This window comes from Terrapene carolina, unplaced genomic scaffold (genome assembly GCF_002925995.2).
Source record: "Terrapene carolina triunguis isolate 2854851 unplaced genomic scaffold, T_m_triunguis-2.0 Scaffold89, whole genome shotgun sequence".
Classification (NCBI taxonomy): Eukaryota; Metazoa; Chordata; order Testudines; family Emydidae; genus Terrapene; species Terrapene triunguis.
In genome coordinates, this window is record NW_020664440.1 from 17,224,682 (window position 1) to 17,245,078 (window position 20,397).

A 20,397-nucleotide genomic window follows, 5' to 3' on the forward strand; every position below is an offset into this window, starting at 1 on the left:
GAGCACTATGGGGTGTTAAACATATGTAACTTTTGAAGCAGAATGGAAAGATACTGAAATATCTTACATTCATATAGCAGCCTACCTCCGAAAGAGTGTAGTGCCCAGATACACACAGGGGTGGACATCTTAGAAACATGAATAGTAATTAGCTACAAACCCCTTTGCAAACAAAAATCATCATTTCACTCTCCGCCACTGAAATGTAATTACTTCTGGGTTGAAATATGGCTGCCACTTAACAGTGCACAGCAACACTCCACAGCAGCTGATGACTGGAAGTAAGGATTGCATCGTGTCTGGTGTGAAACTGGAGGGGGGGATTTAGATACGCAGACTGGCACTGGGCCAGGACACTGGGGATATTGTTTTTGCACCTGTGAAAAAGTGCCAAGGGAATTTTAAGGCCAGTGAGCACTATCTGCTTGTGCCCAGAGGGGCATCTCAGTGAAACAAGTTGTCCACATCCTCTGGAGGACCCTCCCCAGGCGGAATGATAGTGGGACACCACCTCAGTCTCTTCCCCTGCGAGTGAGACCACGCCTGGGCTCAGTTAGTCCCACCTGGCACAGTGGGGTGCAACTGGAACCAGTAGGGGTGTCTCAAACCGCACAGCTAAGGAGGACTCTGGTTTTGCTTCTCATCTTAGAGACAGCACCTGCAGCAGCACGGCGGCGCCCAGTTACGCCAAGCTGGTGCACTGGTTCAGTGTTGACTCAGAGGGGAGTGTCTCACCAAAGCGAGGGTCCCATCCAAGTACTGACGAGGCCTGACCCTGTTTCATAGCCCGAGGTGCTGTGGCTACGGTTATTATGATAATTAAGGCTGAAATAAATGATAGCAGCTGAATAACTGTGTTATACTGTAAGCCTTTACTGGGAGAAGGCAGAGCCATGATTTAGTTGAGAAGGAATTTGAGTGATTAGGTGTGTATGAAATGTGGGATTGTCTTACTTTGGGGAAGAATGTCCGTGTCACAAAGTGCTTGTACTCCAGGAACGGGATCCCCTGGCTGCGGTTTAACTCCTTGGTCAGGTCTGTCATGTCAGTCTGAAGCTCAGCAAAACCTGATCCAAAGAGACCCACAAACTGAAAGGGCTGAAATAATCTAACAGCCAGGGCAGCTGAGTGACAAGCCTGGCATTGGCATACAATATACTCATCAACTCTGCCTCCTCATACCCCTTTCCCTGGGAGGCAATGAACTGTATATGGGGCTTAGCTGTCAGCATTGTGCACCAAACCCTGCAGTTCTTACTCAGGCGAGACTCCCACTACCTCCAAAACACAGGCTCTGCAGGGTTTGGTCTATAGCACAAGGGTTCCAACGTATTCTATGGAGAGTCAGACTGAGAAGACAATAAGTGAAGGCGCCTGAAGCTCTTGTCCACTGTTTCTCCAAGCAGTAGCATGCGGCATTTCTGTAGCTCCCTGCACTGTAGGCTCATAAAGCATTTTATAAACATGAATGTGATCTCATACATATCATTATCCCCACTTTACAGCTAGAGAAACGGATGGCACAGAGATTAAGTGCCTTGCCAAAGGCCACACAGCAAGACAGTGGCAGAGCTGAGAACTCTAGCTCTACATCTCTTGACTCCCAGGTCTGTGCTTCAACTACTAGGCCATGCTTCCTCCCACTGAGAAGTACACTTTGCTCACAAGTCCCACACAGCTCAGGTGATTGAAAGGAAGCTACGGAAATTCAGGTTGTAGCTCCGAGCTTTTAACACTATTATAAAGCACTAAGAGAGGCTGTTTCAATCAGATCACTCAATGGGCTGGGCATCCCTATCTTTGTGCCTGTGAATATAAGGTGAAGGGAGCCCCTTTCCTTGTACACACCCCTGCTGGGTTCTTACAAATCCAATTTCAGTTTTGTGGCAAAAGACAAATAAATCTGGAAATTCCAGGAGCGGAGCTTCTTTGCCTCCTGACTCCCGCCCCCAACTCCTCCTCCTTCCCCAGTGGCAGTTACCGACCTTTGCGGATTTCCTCTCGGATCTGGGACTCCATCTCCTCCATTTGGAGCAAGGTTTTCTGCCAGTAGCGCTCTGCCCTGCGGCTCTTAGTGCAGAACACAAACAAGCCTGGGGAAGAAAAGCTTAGAAGGTTAGGCCCAGAAGTGAAGAAGAATACTGTAGGAAATTGAAACTGGGAGTAGAGAGGAGTTTAGGTCAGCAGAACACACACTGTGAAAGTACATCTACACAGAGAAAAAACAATATTCATTTTTGGTTTAACAACTATGAAATAAATACACATCTGATCAGGCAGCTGCTGATTATCTATAAATAAGTCAAACCAGCTGGAATTAAATGATCACTCAACGACTATCGTATTAAATTTAGGCCTGCACATTACATACATTACCAGACTTACTGTATGTTAATAAATTCCATCTGATTAATGAAAATATGTGTGAAGAGGTTTAACACCTGTTTTGTAACGTGTGTGTCCTTCAGCGCTCTTATGCCTCCAGAAATATGTTTCCAATGATCAGTAGATTATTTAATAAATAAAGTATATAATAACTTCTATTAAAAATAAATGAAATCCTTATTGGAAACACTTCATTTTCAGTGACCCAATGTTTTTCTTGCTGCAGTCATTCTTGGCATGTGATGTAAAGATGAATTAGCCAGATGACACAGATCTGTTTTAAACAACTTCCAACAAGAATGATGTCCAGGCTGGTAGACTTTGTTGTGTCTGCTCCGGATATGCATCCTTTACTATGGTTAGTAGGGTCTCCATGATTGAGTTCTACCTCTTTTCATTTTTTCCTTCCCTCGGTTATTATATTTTATTTGAATTTGTGTGACAGAGAAAGGGGCTTTAAAATTAAAGAAGGGCTCACACACTACAAAACTGAGCTCTAGATACAGCTTGTGGACACTCCACAATTCAGGGGAGTTTGGATTCAAGGCTCAGTCCTGGCCTGTTGTAAATTTCCTAAATTTGGATCTGGGTTCAGACTTTAAACAGCCCCAAAGCTCAGAGTTTTTGGATGTGGGGCTTGGGGTGGGACCCATCCTCATATAAAATAAAGTTGGGAGTGTAAATCATCTGAACTTCCATGTGTGCAGGCAATGCCACAGAGCTGAAGGGATCAGTATGGCTCAGGGATGTTCCATTCCCTTACCTACGACAGACAGAAGCAGCAGGATACTGCAGATGACTATGGAGACTATGATCGCTGTCTCGCCTCCCCCAAGGTGCAGCATAGCAATCGTCTGGTTGAATTTTCCAACCTGGATCTAGAGAAGAATACAAAGGAAAAAAAGTCACCCAATAAGTTAACAAGCAATTAGGAGATCAGCAGGAACTTGCTACAGGGGGCAAAAGATCACAATAAAAGAACAGAACCGGCAATTTGCTGGCTCAGATGTCTTTAGTCCTCATGTGCGGGTCCAATGCCAGGGCCCATGAGCTGCTCTTCATGGCCAGGCCTGCAGGTGCTCTGTGTGTGTGGAAAGGGTGTGACCTAACAGGCCTGATTCTTCTCCCACATACATCAATGTAAAACAGGAGTAACTTCAGTGGTGTCGCTGGAGTTACGCTGGTGTAAATGGGCATGACGTACAGCAGACTCAGGCCCCCTGCCTCTGTTTGGCCAACTCGCAATGACACACACATGTCATGCTGAGGCTGTTGGTTACCAGGCAATATCAGGTGTAAAACTCATGTGGATTCTAGAGATAGTGACCACCATCCAGTGTAGTCAGAGAGAAGCTCCATTAGGTTTTATACAAATTTGATAGGTTCTATCCAGCAGGGGTCCATGGGGCTAAGACGCACAAACCCATTCACTTTATACAGTGAAACCTACCCAAGAGACCAGCCTTATTAAAGAGCCATCTGCTCATGAGGCCAACGCCCAACATCCTCATCTGCATTAGTTATCATTTATATTGTGGTAGTGCCTACACACAGGCTTGAATCAGGGTCAAGGCTGCATTGTGCTAAGTGCAAAATAAAAGGCAATCCTGCCCTGAAGAACTTCTAGTCAAATAGTTACAATTCTTAACCCAGTTCCACTGTATTTTCCACACAGACCTGCCGAGAATGCAGAACTGCTGCCCGTCAGTGAGAGAAGCGTAAGGAGAATTGAAAGATACTGAGACAAAAGTAAAATTAAAAATGAAAATAACTAATCATAGTACTAACAGGGGGCTTATTGTCTTGTGGTTGTGGCACAGGACAGGGAGTCAGGAGACATTGGTTTTACTGCTGGGTCATATGTCACACTTCCTGTGACACCATGGGCAGGGCCAGTGCAACCACTAGGCGAACTAGGCAGTCGCCTAGGACGGCAAGTTGTTGGGGGCGCCCAGGGCCGTCCTCAGGCATAGGCAGCTGGGTGGGGCACCTGAAAATTTGGGGCACCACTGGGTCTTAGTGTCCACCCCACTGGTTTTCCTATCCCTGGTCTGACCCTTCCTGCAGGCTCTGAGTCTTTCTGGGAAGGGGATCTAGTAGTTAAAAGAGAAACAGTCTCCAGCCTGCCAGACCTATTAGCACAACACTGAAACTGTTAAAGAGCCATTCAAGGGGTAATGAAGACATTTAACAGGCATTTGCCAACCCCCAGGTATCTACTGTCAGTTTCTGAATGTACTGACAAAAACAGTTGTGCATGACTGTAATATTTACTCAGAACATGTCAGTCTACAGGACCTTAGTGTAAAATTTGCTTCAAAAATATTTCATTAGTGAGTTGGTGAGGATTATAAAATCACATCTCTAAAAAATCCTTGCATAGATTTTTAGATGCACAATCATCTTTAGCCTTAAATGCTTGGATCTTCAGACATATGGTTTTTAAATAAATTCTTCAAAAGACCACCCTTATCTGAAATACACATTTTAATTACTATAGTAAAAAAACTTACTTCCAAAGTCTTCCTGTCCTTTCTGTCCATCCATTTCTCCCTTCACCTCCTCTCCCCCTCTCTACCCCCCCAATTGAAGGAAGCAACAGCCCTTTGCTTCCAGATAGCTGGACAAAGAGTTTCCCTTTCTTTACTTCTGACTATCTGATGAACTAGTTTTAAGCAAAATCAGTACCTTAGTAAGATATAAAATCCTTTGTTATGCCTAAAATCTTTGGAAACATATTTTTTAAAGTTGGTGAAATTTCATAAACATGTGTATTGTTATGGAGATCACACACAGTAAATTAGTGTTCCCTTTTTCTAAAAGCAATGAACATTGTTATGAACACACTAAACCTCTGTGACTGATTAATTTAAAATAATGTCTGTTTCAGTGAGTTAAATATGTAGTAATCTGGAATGATTACTTTATGAAGGCTTAAGAGTACATTTAAAATATAAAATCAGCTTAGAAATACTGATTAAGAAAATGTAAAACAGAGAAGAGCTGCATCATGTATTCCATAATATTTAATGTCGTATTCAGCAAGACAGCTGACTCACCCTTACTACAAAGTTTTTGCAAATAAATGTCTGATAAACTTCAGGGCATATCAAAAAACCTGTGACTGACATTTTTTTATTCCCAATTTTAGTGCTTTTAATTAGGTACCTTCTGCATGTCCATTCTGCGTGAGGGAGAGGGTACAGGGGTCTCTGCGGGGAACTGTGACTCTCCGCCACCGTGAGGCGGGCTGGGCGTCTTGTTATTCTTTCTGCCTTGTCCCTCCGCCCCCGCCGGGCTGCAAGCTCAGGCTGCCGTCGGGCATAGGGGCACCAGTCTAATAATACTGCATAGGGCCCCATAAATCCTAAGGATGGCCCTGGGGGCGCCAAAAAGCGGTGCCCTGGCTCGGCAGGGAGAAGCCGCCTTCCGGAGGCACCAGAGAGCCAGAGCATTGGCTTGCGGGGGTGGTGAGCCCCAGCCATGGAGGAGCCGGCACGGTGCAGGGGGGCAGGAGCCCTGCAAAGGCGGCGGCGCCGCTAGCGGGGAGCAGCCGCACCCCCGGCCCCTCCTGCCCAGGCTGCGGCCTGGCGTCCGCCCCAGGGGCTCCTGCAGGCCGCAGCAGATGCATGCGGGCAGAGGCCTCTGTGCGCCCTTCAGGTCCCTCCTCACCACGCTCGGGCTCTACGGCTCCTGGGCATGTGAGCCGCCGCCGGGGCACAGGGCCCTGGAGCCTGCTCCGGGAGGGGCAGCGGTGGCTCACACTCCCGGGAGCGGCAGAGCCCGAGCGCGGTGAGGGGGGAGCCAGGGGGATGCACAGGGGCCTCTGCCCACATGCATCTGCTGCAGGAGCCCCCAGGAGGCCCCAGAAGGCAGCTCCTCCCTGCCGAGCTGCTGCAGCGGCCCAAGCCCGGCAAAGCCACTGAGAGGACTCGAGGCGGGGGCCGCCGGGGTGGGGAGGGCTCACAGGAGGGCTGTGCACCCTCCAGGGGAGTTCAGGGGGTGTGGAGGGGGGAACCTGGTCTGTGGAGCAGCCCCCGGGCACGGCTGGCCCCTGGGGTCTATAAAGGCTTGTTGGGATTTGTCCCTCAATGAACCAATGTTACGGGGGGGGCGGGGGGGGGGGGCGCGCAAGGTGGAAGTTTCACCTAGGGCGCAAAATATCCTTGCACCGGCTCTCACCATAGGCAATCCCCATGTGCCTCAGTTTCCCCACTTGTATAATGGGGAGGCCAAACACTGCCCTCATGGGGGATTGTGGGGTTTAACTCATTAATGTTTATGGGATAAAAGGGAAAACTAGCATCTTTACAAGAAAGGAAACGTAGGCTCATACCATGGTTTCACTTCTGGAAGCTGAGTTTCACTTCTCCAAAGGAATGAGAAGAAGGAAACTCCAGCAACAAACAAAGTGAGCTTGAGGAGGGCGGGGTGCAGTGATCTTAAGAAGATCCACTGAACAAACCCATATGGAGAAATGGTCTGAAATAAATCAGATGAAATTCAATAAGGACAAATGTAAAGTACTCCACAAGGAACAATCAATTGCACATATACAAAATTGGAAATGAGTGCCTACGAAGGAGTACTGCAGAAAGGGATCTGGGGGTCACAGTGGATCACAACCTAAATATATGAGTCAACAGTGTAACACTGTTGCAAAAAAACAAGCATAATTCTGTGATCTATCAGCAGGAGTGTTGTAAAGACATGAGAAGTAATTCTTCCCCTTTACTCCACACTGATAAGGCCTCAACTGGAGTATTGTGTCCAGTTCTGGGAGCCACACTTCAGGAAAGATGTGGATAAACTGGAGAAAGTATTGAGGTGTCATAACTATAAAGGGAAGGGTAACAGCCCTCCTGTGTACAATACTATAAAATCCCTCCTGGCCAGAGACTCCAAAATCCTTTTACCTGTAAAGGGTTAAGAAGCTCAGGTAACCTGGCTGACACCTGACCCAAAGGACCAATAAGGGGACAAGATACTTTCAAATCTTGGTGGGGGGAAGGCTTTTGTTTGTGCTCGTTGTTTTGGGGGTTGTTCGCTCTTGGGACTGAGAGGGACCAGACATCAATCCAGGCTCTCCAAATCTTCTGAACAAGTCTCTCATATTTCAAACTTGTAAGTAACAGCCAGGCAAGGCGTGTTAGGTTTATCTTTGTTTTCTCAACTTGTAAATGTACCTTTTGCTAGAGGGTTTACCTCTGTTTGCTGTAACTTTGAACCTAAGGCTAGAGGGGGTTCCTCTGGGCTCTTTGAATTTGATTACCCTGTAAAGTTTTTTTCCATCCTGATTTTACAGAGGCGATTTTTTACCTTTCTTTCTTTAATTAAAAGCCTTCTTTTTAAGAACCTGATTGATTTGTCCTTGTTTTAAGATCCAAGGGGTTTGGATTGGTGTTCACCAGGAAATTGGTGGAGGAGTCTCTCAAGGCTACCCAGGGAGGGAAAGGTTTTGGGGGGGAAGACAGAGTTTCCCAAATAACTCATAAATCATTTGGGTGGTGGCAGCAAAAGCAGATCTAAGCTGGTAGTTAAGCTTAGAGGTTTTCATGCAGGTCCCCACATCTGTACCCTAAAGTTCAGAGTGGGGAAGGAACTTTGACAAGAGGAGAGAAACAAAAATGATTAAAAGTCTAGAAAACATGACCTATGAGGAAGATTGAAAAAAATGGGTTTGTTTAGTCTGGTGAAGAGAAGACTGAGGAGGGACATGATAACAGTTTTCAAGTACATAAAAGGTTGTTACAAAGAGGAGGGTGAAAAATTGTTCTTCTTAATCTCTGAGACTAGGACAAGAAGCAATGGGCTTAAATTGCAGCAAGGGAGGTTTAGGTTGGACATTACAAAAATCTTACTGTCAGGGTAGTTAAGCACTGGAACAAATTACCTAGGGAGGTTGTGGAATCTCCATCATTGGAGGTTTTTAAGAACAGGTTAGACAAAGACTTGTAAGGGATGGTCATGTTATGACTTAATCTTGTCTTGAGTGCATTTAACCCTCTTATCTATACACCTATTGAATCCAATGTGCCACCAGGTGGTTTTTTAGATGAGATTTATTTCAATTACAAAAGACGTCAAAAATCAGTGGTTTTCGATGGCAGGAATTTTACTAGCACCCTGGTGGTGTAAAATGTTCTTGAGTAACATGATAGCCCTGTTGTAGCTGGCAAGGAAGGGACTCTACAGCTGGCTTTATTGCTTATATTAGAAAAAAATGTTTACAGAAGGCAGAGATTCCCTGAGCACATACACACACCCCTCTTTACAGGCTTTATGCATCTATTGAGGGTGTTCATCAGACAGCCACTATAAAGCAATACACATTGTAGTGAGGTTTTCATGTGTTTTGTCTAAAAAAGTTCTAATGAGGAAAGATAAATCTGCATTTTACATTCTGGATTTTTTATTCTAGCCAACCTGGCCCAAATTTGCATTATTGCCAGGAGCAGAAATCCCAGTTTCAGTGTTTAAATGATTCTGCAGTGAACTAAAATGGGTTTGAAGGCCCCTTAAGGCCTTTTGGATTTTTTGTACAGATCTATTAAAAATCCATTTTATATGCACAAACTATTGGCCAGAGTGCATTTGAGTCAGGGTTAAATTGTGGTTTCCTTACTTTACCACAGAGTGGGGGTGTAGAGTACGATTCTGCTGTAGGACAAAATTCTGCTGTCAGAGCAACATCTCTGACATGTTGCTCTCCCTACATGGGCAAAAATTCCATTGACTTTATGGGAGACTTGTAGTGAGGGGTCATCATCAGGATCAGGAGAATTTCACCCATACTGAGCCACAATTTTAAAGGGCAGCCTTCCTTTGTGCAGAAACAGCTGCACTCTCAATTAATTATGGGTGCAAGTCCTACCATTTAGACAGATGTATGAAACTCATATTTAGCCATCCAAATGGAAGGATTTGCCCCAGTATCTATTTGCACCTCTACTGCAGGTACACTGCTAATAACCAGATGTGACTTTAGTAACATGTATCATCCCCTTGTTTATCTACATTCTGGGCACCTCCAAGGCATTAACCAGAAAGCTTGCTGTTGAAACCAAAGCTAGCAAGATGTGTATCACAAGACCAGGTTTTTTCTAAAATAAGAATTTTCTGTTTTTCGGTTCCCACTAAAAAGAAAAAAAAGAATTTCCCTGTTTTCATTAACAATGGCTTAGGAAATCCTGGGTTCTGCTACTTCTGCATTTGTTTGTTTTGATTTTGCATAGAACGTCAAGCACAAAGGCCATAAGCAATGAATAAGGAGCCTCCCCCCACAGAAGCAGTGGGGTTTCTTCTGAAGTACTCTGTTTCTGGGGAACATCAGGCCACACATTCTTCAAATCTCTCTGCGCTCTTCCTACCCCCTAAGCCACAAGTCCCTGCAAATTTATTATGAACACATTTACTGGAAAAAGAATCAGCTGGGATGGAGGCTACAGGTTCTCAGGGGGGTGAGACAGGTGGAGACATTGTCTCCAACTGTGAACAGCTTTAATCTCACCCCTGAGGAGCCAAGGGCTATAAATGAAGTGAAAGCTGAAGGCAAAGGCGTACAATTAGGGACGCCCTCTGGAAAAAAGGAGTAAGGAACAATAGTAAAGCCACAAACGCAAACCCTCCCAAGAACAGTTGAGAGCTGCTTTGACATCAGAACGGCCTTGGAGCCTGTCCCTGGAGTTCCATCAGACCGAGACGGGCCAGTGAGATGATCTAGTGCTGGGGAAAGATGCCAGATCGATGGCCCTGGGGACGACTGAATTCCTCTTTTTATCTGCAGAGCAGCTGCAGATGGGCAGTGGCAATGTGAGTTTCCCAGCGCTGCCCCCTCCACTGCACTCCTCTGCCACTACAGGACTGAGAGGGGCATTCAGGACTGCATTCCCATTCAATCCTTGCTCGTCTGCTGACACTGATAACAAGGGGGCCTGACGACTAGTAACTGGGCTGGCAACCATTAAACTCATTTCACAGGAGCCATTCAAAGAAAAACCTTTTAGTGGAGAAGGATCAAGTGACAGTGGGATTTTACACTCATTGCTGGAACTGTGGGACTTCCCTCTACAGCTTATAGTGAAAACAGCCAGTTCTCAAATGAACCCACCAGGACCAAGTGCCATCATTTGGCTGTCAGCACCCCAGAACCTGCAGGGAAATGGCTGCCTTCTCCATGCTTTAGATGTCTCAGAATCATTAGGCCAAATCCTGAGAGGTGCTCAGCCCCATGGAAGGTGCTGGTGCTCAGCACTGGCCAGTATTTCACCCACAGAGAGGAGAGGTGGAAAAGACCTCTCCATTCATCTAGTCCACCCCTCTTCAGCCATTGCAGAATTGTTCCCAGCGGTGTGTTCACTTAGTGCTTCGCACAGGTGAGTGCTAAGGGAATCCTGAGGCTAACATGCGGGTTCCCTGGTATATTAAGTTCAACACACTGAGCGCTCTTGTCCTGCAAGCTCAGACGGTCCTGGTTTGTGGCACTCACCGTCACGGGCAGCTGTCTTTCCGATGTGCTCAGTGACTCGTTGACTGAGCAGTGAATGACTTTGTCTGAAACAATCTGTATCTCACAAGAAAGGAGGCCAATTTTCACTTGGTACTCATCGCTTTCCAGGCTTAGGTTGTCAGGCTCTTTCTAATTACAAAAACAAAACCAGGACAACAAAGTGAATTAGTCAGTCCCCAGAGTGCCAGGCCCACTTGCAATGGCTTCTTTGTGGAAGCCCTAGTAAACTTCCTGTACCTCCTGCCACCAGTCAGCCCTGGGAAAGCCCTCCCTCTCCGCTGACATCTTCCATTTTTCCAGCATTCCATGGGAAATCCAACCTCCGCCCATTCCTCATTTTCCTGTTTCCAGTCCCTCGTTGTCTCTCAGTGTGGCGCATGGAATGGACAAATGCCCTGACAAAGCCTGGAAAATACTGTCTTTGATCTGCCCTGGTTGTGCATGGCAAATACATATCAGAGAGACTATATGGGGAGGGAGAGAAACGGGGTGGGGAGTCCTAGATAGCTTGTGGATGGCTGCATTATATTAGAGAGAGAGGCAGAAAGTATTTTTGAAGTATGCTTCACTCAGTGAGGACATTCTACAACAAACGAGGGCTTTTAAACTTTTACATTGTCCAAACCACTCAGTCTTGGTTTGCCCCGACTTCCTTGTTAATTTAACTCAGTAGCCATCAAAGATGAATTCAGAGCCCATTTCTACAAGAACCAATCTCTACAATCATGGACATTAGATATGGAAAAGACCCTTTGGTCACTTGGTCTGTTCCAACTATATCCAGTGCTTTATCCCCCTCCTTGCTGCTACATCCTTCAAATACAGTACTAGGGTATCATAATCCATCCCCCTATAGTATCACTTGGTCAAGCTACATACTACAACACCCTAATCTGTTCAGTAGGAGACTGCAGGCTCATCAGAACTTAGCATTACCTTTGGGAATGAGCTGTCCACTCCTCTGTGAGTTCCTTCCCCCTTAGCCCCTACCTACACCCATCCTTCCTTTAACCCCTCAGACCTTCTCTCTATTGCATTTATAAGGCACTCATCACCTGCTATGGTATCTAGGCACCCTACCCACTGAAGAACCTCACTGTGAGAAAATGGTGACATCCTAGTGTAAAGTCTTATTGCCAAGAATCCAGGATGCCCTGTGTTAGTCTCTTACATGTATAACCAGAGTCAGGGGTTCCCCAGGATGATGCTTGATCCATTTCTCCTTCTTGGCTGTGAAGAACTGGGGGTTGGCGTAGTACTCCAGGCTGAACTTGCTGGTGTGCTGGGCCTCCTCGGGGTACATGTACTCATCGGGAGCCAGCCTGTCGTCCGTGTAGAGGCGGCCATTGATGTAGAAGTCCACCGGTGCTGGCTTGCTCCCCACAGTGAGGTTGGAGGCAGCTGGAGAGGGGCAGGTAATCATAGTGTCGGTGTGAACCTTACAGTTCTGAAAGCAGGAAAGAGCATGCGCATCAAAAATGGATAAACCCAAGTCTCAGTCATGTGTCAGCAAACGTTCTGAGAGGCCCAGAGCCCTCAAGCAGCTGCAGCTACCTCGGATAGGATAGCTTCATTTAGTCATTGATTGACAGGCAACTGTGTGCACCAACAGCCGGACACTATTTAGCACCAGGCACCTTGATGGCACTGAAAACATTAATAATAATAATTACAGTGCATGGGCATAACTTAGGTCTGTCATTCTTCTGAGCTAAGGAACTTAACATTCATCCCAGTTACAGCCCCATCAGCAGCAAGGGTTAGAGACCAGGTCCATGGCTTTTATAGATGGTACATTATTATTCAGAATGTCCCCAGTCACCAGGCAGACAACCTGGTTCAGTGTCTTTGTGCTACATTAATGCAGGACGCTTACTGTTTGTTCTTTCCCGATGCTGTGAACCACCATCGACACATTCTGAACCATCAAAAATCCGTGTCCTTCCAGAGTGATGATCCTGCCTCCACTGGGAAAATAAGAAAGAGGTGAGAAAGGGAGTGCACGTATCACTGACAACATATATGCTGCTGAACTAACCAGATATAGGCAGGAAAAATGCACCTGTGCTGCTGCTGAATATTCAGGGAATAGCATATTGTTTCAGTAACGGACATGTGATGATTACAGCAGAGCAGGTTACCCAGGGACCAGTAATGTAAGGGTTAACACATAATTAGCTCAATACTTAGATGAATTAGGATTTACTCTTTTTTTTATCTCAGCAAAGAAAGGCTAAGTCCTGGGCAGGCCAAGCAGCCCATTAATGCATTAATGTCCATTCTGCATTTTTCAAACAGTTTTTTTTTATTTAGGGGAAAAAACCTGTGACAATTCGTTTGTGTTTTGGACCTGCCACCTGTGGCATGAGGCGCTGTCAATGTGGAAGCAATTAAAGAGAGTAATGAGATGGCTGGGGCACACGCCTCACTGGGAGGGAGGGAGGAGTGGCTTGTGTCTTCGGTTGAACAGCAACTGCACCAAGGCTTTGCCCTGCATATGGCTTTTCATTTCCCCCATTTCATGTTCTATTTGCTTTAATGACATGGTGATATCAAGTAACTAGTTTGGGAAGTCGGGGGAGGGTAGTGATTTATCCCCTAATCTCCAACAGGCTCAATATATTCAGGGCCTTATGTCTAGTGCCCTTATAGTCCGGGCCTTCGTAAGCCCTTAAAACTGCTATAGATCGTAGTATATTGTTGTTACACATGTTTATTGTCCCTGTTAAGCTCTTGCCACGTCTGTGTAATTGTTTGGGATCTACGGCCTTTTAAAACAACTTTACTCCTCATCATACTGATCATTTTAGCAATGCCATAAACCAAATTAGATCTATTTGCTGAGTTACTGGTACTTCATGATCACACCTACAGCAACATATTAGCATTGAGAGAATTCACAAGTAACCCTACAATAACAAATCAGTGTGAACAATATTCACAAGTAACCCTACAAAACAAACCACTATGTACAGCCCAACCCTTGTGAGTAGCTCTGCATTAACAGAGAGTGTGTTCGCACCAAGAGAAAACAACTTCCATCAAGTTTCCAACATTCTATTATTTGGAAACCAAAGAAAGTTTAAAAAACAGTTTCCAATTGAATGAGAAATGCCCTGGTGGGCTCCTTTTTGGATGTAAGCCTCAACTTTTTGTAGCTGTCGCTCTGTGTTTAGATACAACTATTGCCATTCATCAGTCTCGAGACTGATAAAACTCCACGTGAGAAGTTGAGGGTTGGGTGTGTCATTGATGTGCATTCTCACACAGCCTGTACCCTTGGTATTGCACTTGTGATCTGAGTCATGGCTCTGCTAGGCAGGCTGTAGATAGCATCAGACTGTTGTAGTCTTGGTAGCCTGCATTTACTTTCTGAGGGTGTTGCTTTCATGGCATTTTGGAGAGGAGGCTCAAGTGCTCGATTCTCAGATTTCTATGGTCAGACTCAGGCTCTGCATTTTCAGATTCTACTGCTAAGTGAGCTGGGATTTCACAGAGAAATCCAAAAGCAACAGGAAGTTTAGAGGCTCTGGGGAGACAAATGAAACCAAAGTAACATGCTTTAAAGTGAAAAGTGGTGGCATTAGGAGCCATTTAAACACAAAATTACAAATCTCAGCTGATGGCCTGCAGTGTTATTGCCAGTCAGAATCCTAAGACTCAGAGGGTACGTCTGCATTGCAATAAAACACCCATGGCTGGCCCATGTCAGCTGATTCGGGCCTGCAGGGCTCAGGCTGTTGGCTATAAAATTGCAGTGTAGATGTTTGGGCTGCAGCCCAGGGGGCTGGGACCCTCCCCACTCTCCTTGGGGTCTCAGAGCCCAGGCTCCAGCCTGAGCCCAAACATCTACATTCCCATTTTATAGCCCCTCAGCCTGAGCCAGTTGATGTTCCAGCCACGGGTGTTTTATTGCAGTATAGATGTCGGCCCCCACTTGAACTTCCATAAGGCACCTAAACGGTGTAGAGGAAGACAGGTAATAAAGTTACTAAGGATGACAGTCAATGCTTTTCTTCCATTTTCTGTGTGAATTTCAGAGAAACTTGCTAGAACTAGGCCCACAGACAGCAAGTGTCTGCATAACTCCTCTATGTAGCTCTGCCTATGCACCGCAGTCCTGAGCTGTGATAGCTCCTGGTATTCCAACCCTGGGGACACCACACTGCTTTGCCAAAGCACCTCAGTCCTGACCTGCAACATCCTCAGACATTCTTCCCCTGAGGTCACTGTTCAGCTCTGCACCTCAGTTGTGACCAGCAGCACCCCACTTCAATCTCAGGGTCAAACAGCTGTGTCTATGCACCCTCACTCAGATCTGCAGCACCTCTGTTGTTCCAGTCCTGCTAGCTCTTCACTTTGATGAGTACTACATTCACGTTTGCATTCAGCAAAATAAACAACACATTTCAATGACCACACAGGGAAGGGGAGGGTCTCTAGAGACTCTGCCTTCTCCACCAGTGCAGGGATCTCACCTGATCTGACTCCTTGTCGGGTTGATATCTGTTATAATCGGGTTTCTCTCATACTTGAATGTGATGTTATCATTGATGCAAGACTTGTTCTCAAACTGGACGCAGAGTCGCACAGCCGTAGTGAGCTCCACGGCTGGCATGGTGCATGTGATGGTGGTAGCAGTTCGACTGGAAAGAGAAAGACATAGCAAGCTGCAGAGCACAACAGCTGAACAAAGAGTGCATGACATGAGGCAGCAGAGACCTATTCCCACAGCCCCAATGTTGGCAGCGAGGTGAACAGCCTCAGGTTTGGCATTCGGGTGCAGCAAGCAGCACAAAGCCATGTAGCTGCTCCACACCTCCAATAATGGCTTTGTCTTTTGAGAGTGCTTTTAACAGTGGAAATACTTTGCACGCTAGGTGCTTCCCACTGGAGGATCTCAAAGCACCAACCAACAACCATGGATTTCGTCTCACAATTCCCATTCCCATGGGAGAGGTACTATCATCAGCATTTCGCAGGGGAGGAAACCGAGGCACAGAGAGATTAAGGCCAATGATCTAAAAACTGGCAGCTGATTTGGGGTATCTCCTCTTTTGGCAACCTGACATGAGACACCTTGGTGCTCCCAAGTGGGCACCCCAAAATGGAGGCACCCAACATTGTTATTTTTTACAGCATCAAATAGTGTGCCTTGCAGTGCAATAAACAGCATAAGGTCCTTGCCCTGAGAAGCTTACAATTGAAATGACAAGATGCAACACAGAAACAAGAAAACGGTGGGGTGGGGATGGCAAAGGACAGACAGTGGACCCTATAACAGGACCACATGATTACTCAGCAAGGGTGCGTGCACAGAATGGCTAAATTTATTTAATCTGGGGTTAAAATATATATAGAATTTGTTTAAAATAAGTACATTTAAAATTATTGGCCACTTTAAATTTTTTTTTAGCCTAGGCAGCTTGACCAACGCCCCATTGCAAGTATCTGACAGAGCTGGGACTAGAAGCAGGACCACCTAACTCCTAGGGCTGTGTGTATAACCACAAGACTACATAGGACCCAGAGTACTTTACCAACTGTACGTATCACCTCTGCCACTGCTGGAATGCAGCCACTGCACCTCGGTAATAACTGGCAATATGCAATATACAAAAACCTGTAGGAGAACACTTCAATCTCCCTGGATACACAATAGCAGATATAAAGGTAGCCATCCTGCAGCAAAAAAACTTCAGGACCAGACTTCAAAGAGAAACTGCTGAGCTTCAGTTCATCTGCAAATTTGACACCATCAGCTCAGGATTAAACAAAGACTATGAATTGCCAGCCAACTACAAAAGCAGTTTCTCCTCCCTTGGTGTTCATACCTCAACTGCTAGAAGAGGGCCTCATCCTCCCTGATTGAACTAACCTCGTTATCTCTAGCCTGACTCACTCTTGCTTACATATTTATACCTGCCTCTGGAAATTTCCACTACATGCATCCGACGAAGTGGGTATTCACCCACGAAAGCTCATGCTCCAATACGTCTGTTAGTCTATAAGGTGCCACAGGACTCTTTGCTGCTTTTACAGATCCAGACTAACACGGCTACCCCTCTGATACTCAGTAATAACTATGACTCTTAACTTCCTATATTTGTCCTACAGGAGAAACTCACTACATCCTTAAGTCAAGTGGCCACATGACAACTCAATGTTACCACACTTGCAAAGCACAAGGCTGCTCATGACAACTGGGATGGAGGAGGGGGCAGCTCAGTGGATAAATTTGGATGCTACTTTTAGGAAGGTGACATTGGCTCCTTGGCTGTAAGCCATCATGCCAGCTGGCAGCAGTGCTCAATGGACTCCCTCTGAACGCCAACTCTCTGATCAATTGCTATAACAATATGATCCTTCCTAGTAGCTGAGGCTCTTAGACTCCTGCTCACTGGTGCATCTACAGCAAGTCCTGAGTGCCAGCCCGATAACACAGTAACACAGGTCATCTCCAGACAGCACTTACGTGAGGTTTGTGCACTGTTTAGTACTATTGACCAGGACGCGGAGATCAGATCCTACGCTGAGATTACTCCCTCTGATGGTTACTTTGGTGCCTCCAGCTTTAGGGCCAGCACCTGGAGCCACGGACTGCACCTCAGGGAGCTAGGGAAAGAAAGGTGAGATTTTTCAGCAGTTTCCTAACCCCAATAACCCCATAATGTGGTAATCTGGACATGAGTTCCATTTTAGTGTCAGATGTTGCCAGTGCTGTAACACCACCACAGAGAGAGATCTATCTGGCTCATTTTCCAAACAAAGGGAGAGACCAAATCACACAGGCTACTTACACCTCTCGGAAGCGAAGAGCGGAGCCACCCTCCAGGCCTCCAATCTACAGATATACCTGAGTCCTAGTCTAAAAACCACAGATGGGCCCAAACCAGAACCCTGAATTCAAATCCCCTTGAACCTTGGGACTATGTGGATCCAGATCTGAATGTAATGGCTTGTGTCCAATCAATAAGGAAAATATCTCCCTTGGTCCAACTCCCACCTGAGTGGGAGGCTACCTATAAAGCCATGTTGTATGGCGGTTTTGTGATCTGGGCATGCATCCATCCGGGTCTGGATAATCAAACATCAAATTCATTTCCCTGAGTCAGGATTCAAAGCCAGATCTCCAGGGGTGACAGCTCCTAGCAGGGAAGCCACTGAGTTGGTTTGCCCCTCAGTGTTTCCCTCTGCCTTCCTCTCTCCCCATTGGAAGCTACTGAAATTAACAAGTGCATTTTTTATATTTGCAGCCCCTTGGAAATTTTACTGAGATTCAAGGTTCAAGGCTTTGGTGCCCAATAGAATTCTGAGAACCCAATGGATGCCATGTGGCTCCCATATACAGTTCCAAAGGGAAGTTCACTGGGTAGCTTCCCTGCCCTGGCATGAACAGTACACATGGCATGAAAAATAAGTTTTAAATCCTTTTACAGAGCATTCTGTGGTTCCCTGTAAAAGAGCTACAACATCCTTGAGGAACCAGATGTGCAGGGTTTCAGAGCATATACGATACTGTGGAGACCTCAGCCCTACTACAGTCGTTGTATATTGCTGAGAAAAATACATGCAAGCTGATAGCAGCAAATATTGTTAAACCGCTTACTGTCCCATGGTACTAATGTCTTTTCCTGTCAATTCCAGCCATACTGTCCTGCTACATTACAAGTTCTTCTTGTCCTTGTCACACACTGGGATGGATTGTATTCCTCTATAGCCATTTCCTCTGGGGTTTCTGATTGTCTTCCATTTCTACAGTATTTATTTTGTTAATTTAAATGGATCAAAGCCTTTAGGCAGCTGACCCATGCATGGGGCCCCTCCCTCATATATTAAAATATATAATACAAAATATAACAAAGGATTATTTGTGCCCACCAAGCCCCTCAAGCTCTCAGCCCAATCCCGCCCCATTAGCTGGGGTCTGTCACTTGCAGCTTGATCACCAGCTGGTAGCATTGTTACTTTCCACAGTAACTCTTGAAAGTTCAGCTCTACTCACAGAGACCTGGTTGGAATGCCCTGGCACAATCAAAGGGCCAAATTTATCTCTGGTGCAAGCTCAATGGAGTTACAGTAGAGATGAATTCCTCCTCTTTTATGCGTTCCTGAGTAGGACTTTGAAACCCCCAGAACAGAAAAATCCCTGTGGAAGCCATTTCAGCTTTTTACAAAGGATTTTCTGGGAGTCAGACATTGTCAGGTAGATCACTAGCAGTTCTGGCATTCAGATCTCACCTAGGCCAGTTTTACATGGTGAGATCTGTTTTACACTCCATATTCACCCTAGCATATGTGAGAGAACAGAACTGACAAAGAGGAATCAAATCACTCAGCTCAGCAATGCAGCTACCTCTGGGGTGGAACATGGTTGCTGTTTCAGCTACAATACCCTACACTTTGTAGGGCATTATTTAACCCAATCTTTTCTTTACATACATTCAGGTCCTGACCCTGGGACTTCAGTCTCCACATGTTTTGTTCCATTTCCTAGCCCAGGCTGAGGAAAGCAGCCGATGATGAGACAGCCTCCTTCCTGTGAGAGGAACAGAAAAATGGCTCCTCCTGTTTTCTCTGCCTAGTGGTTTGGCCATAGACACAAGTCTGGTCAGTGGCTAGGAATGTAGGGCTCTCATGAATGCAGGGTTCCAGCTCAAGGTGCTGGCAGTTGATTTTCTTTCTTTCGTTGGTGTCGCTTTTGCAGATGTTTCCCAAGATGTCTTCCCCCCACACACCAAAAACAACTTAAAAAGAAAGAGCACATCTGCCTCCAATCTTTACTCTCTCACCTCTGTGTCACCAACACAGCTGATGTGCTCTGAGGTCTAATTTTCTGGATTACAACAGACTCATCCTGGAGACTCATGATTCTCTAGAAATCCCAAACTCTGCAGGAAAAGCAACTGGATCTTACCAGCATCTGCAGCCTGCACTACTCTTATGATATCACATGAATATGCCTCTAACCCAGCCAGCTTTGTCCTTGTGGGACATTTTGGATGTGAAAAAACTAACACCTACTAGAACCTGAACCTACTGACAATAGGATCCCAGTGCCCTTCCACTGAACTGGAGGGGAACCAAAATCAATTTGGAAGTAATGACAGGTGACATCTTATTTCAGGCCTCTAGAAGCTGGGACAATTATATACTCTATTCCAATCAAAACCACAGCACAAACCCAAGGGACTATAGTAAAGTAGCATGCACTTGGTATACGAATCATTCCAGTGGGCTTGTCCTAAACTGCATTGGGCTACTGACTAATCGGTTTGACCTGAGACTTGGTCTTAAAGGTAAGAGAAGCACTGGTCTCTTTCAGACCACTAGAGAAGGATGACCATCTCCATGGGCTACTGTACAATGTTAACCAAAAGAGGTCTTGAGAAACACCTGCTATACATCACACAGGTTAGCTGACAACTACACCTGCACACAACTAACCTTTAAAAATCTGGGCGTAAGTACTTGCCTGTGAAGTCACATAGCTAAAGCCTCAC

The 20,397-nt window shown here is 45.8% G+C and overlaps 1 protein-coding gene across 1 annotated transcript in view; it reads right to left on the bottom strand.

The window, feature by feature from the left end:
* PLXND1 (plexin D1) overlaps positions 1-20,397 on the bottom strand; it is a 130,202-nt gene that overhangs the window by 42,364 nt on the left and 67,441 nt on the right. The window contains exons 15-22 of the mRNA XM_026650260.2: positions 17,370-17,509; positions 15,373-15,540; positions 12,771-12,861; positions 12,066-12,341; positions 10,874-11,023; positions 3,149-3,263; positions 1,986-2,093; positions 955-1,067 (exon numbers count right to left, since the gene is read on the bottom strand). Coding sequence (XP_026506045.1) covers positions 955-1,067; positions 1,986-2,093; positions 3,149-3,263; positions 10,874-11,023; positions 12,066-12,341; positions 12,771-12,861; positions 15,373-15,540; positions 17,370-17,509 — 1,161 coding nt within the window. The remainder of the gene's footprint in view (positions 1-954; positions 1,068-1,985; positions 2,094-3,148; positions 3,264-10,873; positions 11,024-12,065; positions 12,342-12,770; positions 12,862-15,372; positions 15,541-17,369; positions 17,510-20,397) is intronic.